The sequence below is a fragment of the Neolamprologus multifasciatus genome, chromosome 4 (assembly GCF_963576455.1).
Source record: "Neolamprologus multifasciatus chromosome 4, fNeoMul1.2, whole genome shotgun sequence".
NCBI lineage: Eukaryota > Metazoa > Chordata > Actinopteri > Cichliformes > Cichlidae > Neolamprologus > Neolamprologus multifasciatus.
In genome coordinates, this window is record NC_140442.1 from 23323928 (window position 1) to 23333548 (window position 9621).

The 9621-nt window shown below is 44.2% G+C and overlaps 1 protein-coding gene across 1 annotated transcript; it reads left to right on the forward strand.

Annotated features, from left to right (window-relative positions):
- The first annotated feature begins 311 nt into the window (after window positions 1-311).
- smcr8a (Smith-Magenis syndrome chromosome region, candidate 8a) lies at window positions 312-9621 on the forward strand. Its single transcript, XM_085156080.1, has 3 exons — window positions 312-913; window positions 2166-3923; window positions 6497-9621. The coding sequence occupies exons 1-3, from the start codon at window positions 312-314 to the stop codon at window positions 6951-6953; spliced, it is 2817 nt and encodes a 938-aa protein (XP_085012206.1). The 3' UTR covers window positions 6954-9621.

The window sequence follows — 9621 nt, forward strand, 5'->3', positions numbered from 1 at the left end:
CGCTCATTTGTGTTTCTGTGAGTCAGCTGCTTTCTTTCTTTCTTTTTTTAAATAAGCGATCCTCTTCTGTGGACTAAACTATGCAGGGGCGCAGATGCCTTTAGGGACACCTGTGTGTCCCCCCGCTTTATGAGTTACATAAAACAGATTGATTTTCTTGGACCCTTTTCAAGTCGCTTAATCAGCATCACCTGGCGAGGTGCTTTATGCACTGTGTGAGTACAGGATGACCAATTTAACTGTTTTTTAAGGCTATTAGTGGAACTGCACTCGTGTCTCGTGTTTCTCATGTCTTGCTTAGAAACACCACTATGATAGGCTCCCCGGATGTGGTGGCTTTCGCTAAAGAGGACGAGTATGGGCAGACCAGTCCTGATCCCTGGCCTCTCCCAGAGGAGTTCTCTGTCCCCCTCTATCCTCTGGCTGACTCCAACCCCTGGGCCAAAACCTCCTATGCCAAGTTCACCAAAGACTTCATCCTCATCTCAGAGTTCTCTGAACAGGTGGGCCCACAGCCTCTCCTTACTATCCCAGATGATCCCAAAGTCTGTGGCACTTTCGACCTTAACTACTTCTCCCTGCGCATCATGTCAGTGGACTACCAGGCCTCCTTCGTGGGGCATCCGCCTGGCACTGGCTACCCAAGGCTCAGCTTTGTGGAGGACTCCAGGGTGGTGTTGGGCGACTCGAAAGAGGGGGCATTTGCCTATGTGCATCACCTTACCCTTTATGACCTTGAGGCGAGAGGCTTCGTGCGGCCCTTCTGCATGGCCTACGTTGCAGCAGATGAAAAGAAGATCATGCTGCAGTTTCAGGAGCTTTCTCTTCGCTTCTCGCAGGCTTCAGAGTGCCTGAAGGCCGGGAACAGGAGAGCATTTGCCAAGGAACTCCAGAGGAAGCTCCGAGATCTTGAGTAAGAATGCCAGCACAACCTTAACTATTCTCCTATATACAGTTTAAAAAGACTTCATCCAAATAAGAAGTTTACATCAGATAGTTGTATTCAGATTTTCAGTGAGCAGGATTTCTTGGCAGCTTGATCTACTGATGTGTGCTAGAATGATGTTTCTGTGGGCTAGAAGGATCGGGGATGGGTGTCATTGTTGAGTACTGACACTCTATAACACAAACAGGTGCTCTAAATGGAAGGTAGGGGATTCTCAACCCTTAAAGGAAAAACCATGTGTGTTTGGACATTTAGCCAGCAGAAAATAAGTGATGAGAGATTAGTTTGATTTGATATAATTTGATTAACTAGTTTGATTTGAACTGTGAAGCTGAGCTTTGGCACAGCTGTTATTTAAATCAAATGTTAACTGTGGCTGGGCAGCCGTATGAGTACAGTGAACGAATTGTCATGTTCAAGAAACCAGTTTGAGATGATTAATGTTTTTTGGAATGATGTTATTCTGTTGAAAGCAGCCATCAGATGATCACTGTAGTCATAAAGGGATGGACATGGTAAGCAACAATACTCATTGGACTGTGACGTAACAAGAAACTGTAGCCTCAGTTTTTTAGCTGACAGGACCCAGTGTGGTCTTCAGCTGCTGTACATGTTGTGTGTTCAGTGACTTTCCTCTGCATAACTTGGCTGTAACAAGCAGTTATTTGAGTAGCTGTAGCCTTCCTGCCATCTGGAAATTCCCCTTTGGTGTCAAGAAGACATTTTCTCCCAGAGAACTGTCGCTCACTGGGCATTTTCTGTTTTTCAAACCAGTCTCTGTAAACCCAAGAGATATTTGTGTGGCACAGTCAGTAGTAATAGCAGTCGCTTCTGAAATATTTCAAACATTCCTTAAATGCTTTGAGTTGCTGCCGCGTGATTGACTGATTAGATATTTGAACAGCTATATCTCGTAAAGTGGCCTGTGATTGTATTTCTGTACAGACTTTAATCCATTTTGTAGCTGTCAAAAAATCCATTTGACCATTGATCAATGTATTGGTAAAATCAGTTAGCAGATCAATACAGATATCATTGGAGCCACAATAATAGCATTGCTAAAAATAAAATGATCCCCACTCTGCTCCAAGATGTGGGTCTCAGCTGCAGGTATCCAGTGTTTCCTGTGCTTGGTTAGTCTTATCCTGTTGTGTCAGGTATTATTTATATCCCTGTGTGAAAAGCAGGTTGATCACTATCTCTATTGTGCTCTCCTCAGGTACACTCACTCTGTGCTGCAGCGGGAGGAGGGCCTGCAGAGAGAGGCGGGGCCTCAGAGCATGTACTCTGCTCATGCCGTGGAAAAGGCCAACGAACTGGCCAACGTGGAAAAGAGCATTTTTGAACACAGGGACTTGCTGAAGCAGATCAGCTCCTACCACCACCGTCCACGACGGGATCCTCACGCTGCCACCTGCCAAAAGTGTGTGGACGAGTGCTTGAGTGAGTGCGAAGAGCTGCTGAACAAATACGCCAAGATTGCCTACCCTTGTGGTTACAGTGAGAAAGCGGGGAAAGTAGAGGACAGACAGGGTCATCCTCGTGGACAAGGTGAAGATGATGATGAGGAGGAGGAGGGTGTTAAACGCAAGCTCTCCTACACGCCACAGCTGATCAAAGCTAAATCTGCCAAATGTTTTGACAAGCGCCTGAAGACCCTGCAGGAGCTGTGTGACAAGACTTTCTATGAGGCCACTGTGGAGCTCCTGAAGGAGACAGAAAGAAGTTTCCGGGGTGACCTGTGTTACCTCTACACACGCCGCCTGGACAAGGCACTGCAGAGAAAACAGAGAGTCACTGCCTTTTTGTTTGAGGAGGACCTCAGTGATGATGACGAGGATGAACTGGGAACACTAAGACCATTCTGTGCTGTGAACCATGCTGTAGATAATTATGTACTCTTAAATCCACCTCCTATTGTTCTGACACCAGAACCTCATGAGCTGGATGCGCTGGAACGTCCGGAGCATCTAGACCCAGCTTCTGAGACCAGTGTTACTCAGGAGAGTGAGCTCGGACTTGGGGAGAGTCATCTGGAGTCCTCCCCTTCAGACCAGACTCTTGAAACCCAGGAGAGCTCAGAGGAGACCAAAGGAAGCTTCAGCAGTGATAAGAGTGGAGTGGGTCTAGCAGAGATGCAGCAGAGTCTGGTTAGTATGAAGTCAGAAGCGCCTGATCCTGACTCTGACTTGACCCCTGACCCAAACCATAACCTGGAGAGAGAGAGCAGCAGTGAAGAGATGGAGACAACTGCAGGGGAGGATGAAGGTGAGAATGGTGGACACCAGACACCCGTGTCTTTGTTGGAAGTGGTGTCTGAGCTTGAGGCCAACCGGGAGGAGGAGTGCGAAGGAGTAAGTGCGTCTGAGTTGCTGGTTCCGATAGACACAGCATGCTGTATGGCCCAGGAGGGTTTCCTCTATGAGGCTTCTGCCCCAGAGGCGGTGCCTCGTCTCTGCCAAAACTCCCATCTGCAGCCCTCTCAAACCCTTGTGGTCAACCAGGAACCCCAGGCCCTCCTTCCACTCCAGGATGAGTACACTGTCGGCTCTCCGTGCTCGGAGAGCCCTGTGACTGGGTTGGAGCTGCCTAGCGGCCTCCTTGGAGATGCAGTTTCCCGTACTTCGGCGGAGGATGGGTCAGACTGCACCATGAGTGCTTCCACGGGGTCCGATCAGACCGCGTCACCTCTCGGCTATGGGGCGGTGGTGACCTTGCGTCAGAGGAAGAAGGCTGGCCAAGGAGCCTTGAGGTTTGTGCGTCAGTACCCCTTTGCCATCCAAGCCCTGTGGTGCCTGCTGAGTGGCAGAACCCTGGTGGTGCTCGGGGCAGACGAGGGGAGAGTCCGCCGGTTGGTGGCGGCTCTGGCTCTCTTCGTACCGGCTCCAGGGAAGTGTGGAGAGAGGGTTCAAGCTTGGTTGTCCTGCCCCTTCACCCTGACCGACCTGCAGAGGTGGAAACTCATTGGATTGCAGAGGTATGAATGGAGTCAAGAAACTCTGATTCACTTCGGTATTATAGGTAGTTAATCACAGACATTCATACTTTCTAAGCTCAGGTAGGGTAGTACTAGGAAAATCAAACTAAAGAGTGATGATGCTTTTAACAAAGATTTAATAAAGCATAAAGTTTGCTTTTCACAGAACCTTAGCAAGTCTCCATCCATGTGAAGTATTGTTCTACATTTTCTTGTTTGTATTGCGCCGTACGCTACTCTTACTCATCCCCCGTGACTCACACTTTGATGACTCACACAGCCAAGCATACACGCAATACAACCTTGAGCACATCTGTCCCTGAACCTCTTTTTCATTTCTACTCATCTTTCTGGTGACAGCGTGGGCTGCGAATCCCCCAAAGTCATTCACACAAGATGGGGATCCAAGGCGACTGAGTGTATTTGTTACACTCGTTCAGTTGATACATACACAACAAGTATAACATTCAGATTCTGCTGAATTGTGCAAAGCTGTGCAGCAGGTAATGTAACACTACAGTGAAATCATTCATAAGTAGATAAAGTATCAGAATTGGTACATAAACTCTTTTATTATTAAAAGACTTGCCTTTTTGAGTGATCTTAGTGTGAAATCACAAATCATTAATTTTCCATTTAGAAGTCAACTTTAAAAGTCTAAAATGACTCAGAAAAATTAGTCTATTTAATTCAACTCTCTCTATATATATCACCAAATCACAACAGTCACTTCAAGGTGCTTTATATTGTAAGGTAAAGATCCTACAATGATATAAAGAAAACTCCAACATTAGGAAATCCTCTGTGAGAAAGCACATGGCAACAGTGGGAAGGAAAAACTGCCTTTTACCAGGAAGACACTTCCAACAGAACCAAGCTCAGGGAGGGGGAGCTATCTGCCAAGAGTAGTTATGAGTAAGGGGAGGGAGACAGGACAAAAACACATTGTTGAAGAAAGCCAGAGATTATTTTTTTCAGTAAAAGGACTATATGTTACAATCCCTGACAATGCAGAGTGTTGTGTAAACACATATTGAGTGAAGAAGAAACGCCCAGTGCACCATGGGAATCCACCAGCAACTTGAGGCTGTTGCAATGTGACAAAAATAAGGGAGGATTGGGGTGACCCGATCCAGCCCTAACTATGTGCTTAATCAAAAAGGACAGTTTTAAACCTAATCTTTAAAGTAGAAAAGGTGTCTGTCTCTTGAATCCAAAGTGGGAGCTGGTTCCACAGAAGAGGGGCCTGGGAGCTGAAGGCTCTGCCTACCATTCTACTTTTAAATATCCTACTTTTCTTTTTGTTTTTTTTAATATGCAGATTGGAGGATATAGATTCTGGTCAGAAAAAGACTCAAAGATTCCTCAATGTGTTACTTTACAATGAAGTAAACAAGAAAAGGGGAGAACATTAACTAATCTCAAACACCTGGTAGCATAGTTAGATTAGTTACACAAGTTACTGTATATAACAAACAGCTGGGAAGTGCAGGTGGTGTATCAGTCAGCTTGAACCTGTCCAAAGACCAATATGAAGTGGCTGTTTATATGACCGTAAACGGCTATCCATCTTCCTGTGTTAGCCTTAAATATATATATTTAAAAAAGCCAAATCAAAAACGTAGGTAAACAGCTGAACAGATGTTGCCTTGAATGCATGAAATTAAATGAGTCACGTGCAAATAAATTGTAAGTGGATGAAAGTTAAATATCCAAACCCAGTTGCTACCCAGTTGATGGTGCTATCAAAGGGATAAAAAATGAATTCCTGGATCTCCCCAGCTCTGTGCAGCTGTAGCTGTCCTTGGACTGTTAAAGTAACATTTAGTTTTTCTTGCAATGGAGAAACTCTGAAGACAGTTTGAAGTCTTGCCTATAGCCAGAAGTATATAAAAAAACAAAAGTAAAACCTTCAAAATGTATCTAGTGATTGAAATTCTGACATAAAACAGCAGTTTTATAAAATTGTAATACAGGACAAATTGGAAAATTGTGTAACTGAAAATTCAAGTGGCTAATGGGATTGTTTTTTAATTAATGGCTCCACAGAGCCCTTAATTTGGTGCTTTTACCCACTTTTAAAGTATTGTTTCAGTTATCTGCTGCACTGTACATCAGATGTGATTTTTGTGTCCCATCAGATTGTTCTCATTAGTCTAATTGTTTTTCCAAACAGCCCTTTGCACACTAGGTTTAACTATTACATGCACATGCTACAGTATAGTTTGGCCATCATAATGCATCATGCATAAGTTGGTTTTTTTAGAGATTAGGTGTTATTGGCATAAAATTAAAAATGACCTTGTCTTTTACCAGGTGTTATAGGTGCATAAACCCTACACAGGTAATTTTTGCCAGTTGCTAGGCAATGTGATGATGCCAAAAATAAGGGCGGATGCAATGAGATGAATTTTCAGGAGCCTGAAATGTTCCAAGTGTGGTTGCTGAACTCCTGATAGTTCCTTTTATCATGAGACTCATGAGTAGCATTCAGAATGGCCGTAGTTGTTTTTGAGTAACAGGAGAGAGGGAGAACTAACAAGGATCGCTGTCTCGCTCTCTCTTCCCCACAGGGTCGCATCCCCACTGGGCTCTAGCATGCTTTACTCGCTTTCCCGCTACAGCCGCTACATCTCCATCCTGGACGCTGACCAGAAGACCTTGCGCTGCCCGCCGTATCGTGGCCAGCTGCTCGCTAACATCGCTGACCACCGCACCTACATCCGCAGGGGCTCCACCTACTTCCTCCACTTACAGAGTACACTCTGTCACCTAGCGGCCAAGACCTTCTTGTTCACTTTCACCCATCACCTCCACCTGCCAGTCAGCGCCACCGAGGGGCCCGAGGTAGTGGAGAGCCGCCGCCGGTGCTTCCTGCAGGAGCAGCTGGGGCTTGGCGAGGAGGACAGCCAGATACTGCTCTACCTCAGTCAGCTCATCACTCAGCAGTACCTACAGCCCAATGGCAGTAGTGCAGCAGCACCGTCTTTTAGTTTTAACTACACCACCAGCATTTTATATAAGATCTAATACTACACAGGGAGGAGGATTGTTACATTTTGCAGAATTCATCTGTGATATTTCACTTTTTAATGGACCAAATGTGATCTTAATAAGGTCTAAGGTCAGTTTAGTTTCAGGACAAAACTCACTGCACTGGTTATTGTTTTATCTGTGCTCCATCTCTCCGTCTCTCTCTGCCTTGCTGTCTCTTTCCTGCGGAGCAGGGAGAAGGATACAGAGTGAGTTGTGACTGTGTGTGAGCGGATCACTTGAGTGTATTCGATCTGGAGCATATTGACGCAGCCACCGAGCAGAGCAACAGAGTGGATGAAGGCTGGCGCGCACACACACACACACACACACACACACACACACACACACACACACACACACACACACACACACACACACCTACCTGTTAAATGTTACAGAACTCAATCTGACGCCACTGCTCGTGTGTGCTCAGCCGGCAGCTTGCAAGCAGGTTCGGTCTCAGCTAAGTGTCAACACCTACCAGTCACGGAGCAGTTTGTCAGCTTTGACTTCATTCGCGCTATATGTAAACATGTTTTTCAGGCTTATGGGAACAAACTCGCATATGCTGACACTTTGTGCCCATCGAGGACAGACGTCTGCTTACAACACCTAATTAGCACCGCGGAGGCTTATTACAGCAGGTTTTCGTGACATTCCTATCTATTTGAAAATCACCGCACAACTTTCAAAGTTCAAAACATTTTAATTTTCTTCGTTTTGCACAGCCACACTTATTTAACATCCTCTCTTTGTTATGAATTCATTTTAAAGCACATTCCTGCACAGATGAATGTCCTGCTACCGTCTGAATTTGACCGAGTTAAACTTAACCCGTGAGAGCACTAAGGGCTGCTGGGTTGCTCATGCATGAAGAAGTTAGAAGAACTTGGATTCATTCAGCTCCATGTGATAAGTTGCATGTACTGTAATTGCACACGAATTTAACCATGTATAGAGCCAACAGCTGCCGAAACCTGTTGGTATTCACTCCTGCTGAGCATTTTCACTATTATTATTACTCACACAGTCAGGAAGATTTTATAGCCTCTTAACCTAAATGTATTAGACTTCACTGTTGTCTTAAACTTGTGTGAGGCTGTCGTGGTGTTGGGGTTATCGCTGTACTGATAATCTTTTCGGTTTTGTTGTGTTTAGATGAAGTGACTTTGACCAGACGCTGAACAGTTTTGAGGACGCTTTTTGTTTTGTATAGTTTTTATTATGAGAGGAAATTCTTTCTCATGCCATCCGGGGTTTGAGTTCAGACAGTTGCCTGTCCTTTATTTAACAAACCTTTGCTGGGGATGTGTTCTGAACAAATCTCTGTTGTGTATTTATTGTTATTTTTGATTCTGACCATTTGTCTGTGATTTGTGCACATTTGTGTTTGGACAATTGAAGAAGTAAGACATTTTAAAGTGGCTGTATTATTATTCTAATTTACAGAGCCATGCTTTCATTGCTGGGCTCCAGTAGTGTAACTGCCCATGATTCACACAGTAGTCGGTATTTATCTTACTTTATATTGGTTCATCCAGTGTGTGAAACAAGCTGTCCCTTTTAGCCACGTTCCTGCTGATTTTGCTCTTCACCTGACTTTTACTACAGAGTCAGGTGCAGGTGACTGGCGCCATCTCCATGTACCCGTTTATAAAGTTCTGAAAACGAACTGTAAACCTATTAAAATGCACAGTTTCACGACTTCCCAATTTGATCCAGAAGAAGAAGATAGTGAGTTTAAGGTTTTACAGACAAGTTTACGCTGCTTATTGTGGGACAGAACACTGGATATTTATTTTAGCGTTTGCATAAAGTATATCCTCTTTAATAGTTGTATAGATGAGGAAAGTGTCTGAAATTGACAGTAAAGTGGAAAACTGTAAAGAAATACCAAAGGTATGTGGCCAGTAAAATGTTCTGACAGTACAGTATAACTGCTATTACTTCTAATCAAAGCTCGCAAGCTTTAGCATAACTGCAAGAGCAGCTTAGCTAAATGTAAATGTGCCCTTCATTGTAATTACTAACTTACAGGTCACTTATAGCCTGTGGTTCGGACTCCTCAACCTTTAAGCATAATAGGTCCACTTTAATTATTGAAGTTATATTGGCCAGTAATGAAGAAGCATCCTCGACAGTGTCTTTAAATTTTATTGTTCCTAGTTCTGTGGCGTCAGTGATTGGAGCTGTCATGGTAACCGTACTTGTGAATGCATGGTTTTAATGTGAAAGGTCAAACAGCATAGAATCAAGTCTGCTGTCTTCTAACTACAATCAAGGCTTTTAAAACAATTGACAGCAATCTGAAATTTTTAAAATTCCATTCAGTGTATTGTTTCAGTTTAGTGCAGTTCGGGCTTAGTGATTATCATTCTTTTGCTGCATGTGATGTCTGTTTAAAGCGCTTGAAAGCTACTTTTTGTTTCTGCTCAAATGTTGTTTTTTGTTTTTTAGTAGCTAATGTCTCCCTAATGCAAAAAGCTGAATGTAATCTGAATAAGCCATACCACAGTGTGCTTAACATGTTGTCACTCAGTGTCCTTACGTTGCCATATCATGTCTACCTTTTGTATCTCATCATGAGGGGTCGCTGAGCTGTCTTCCGCTCCGTACGGCGGTGTGTTTGCCAGTGACCTGAATAAAGCACGTTGTGAATGTC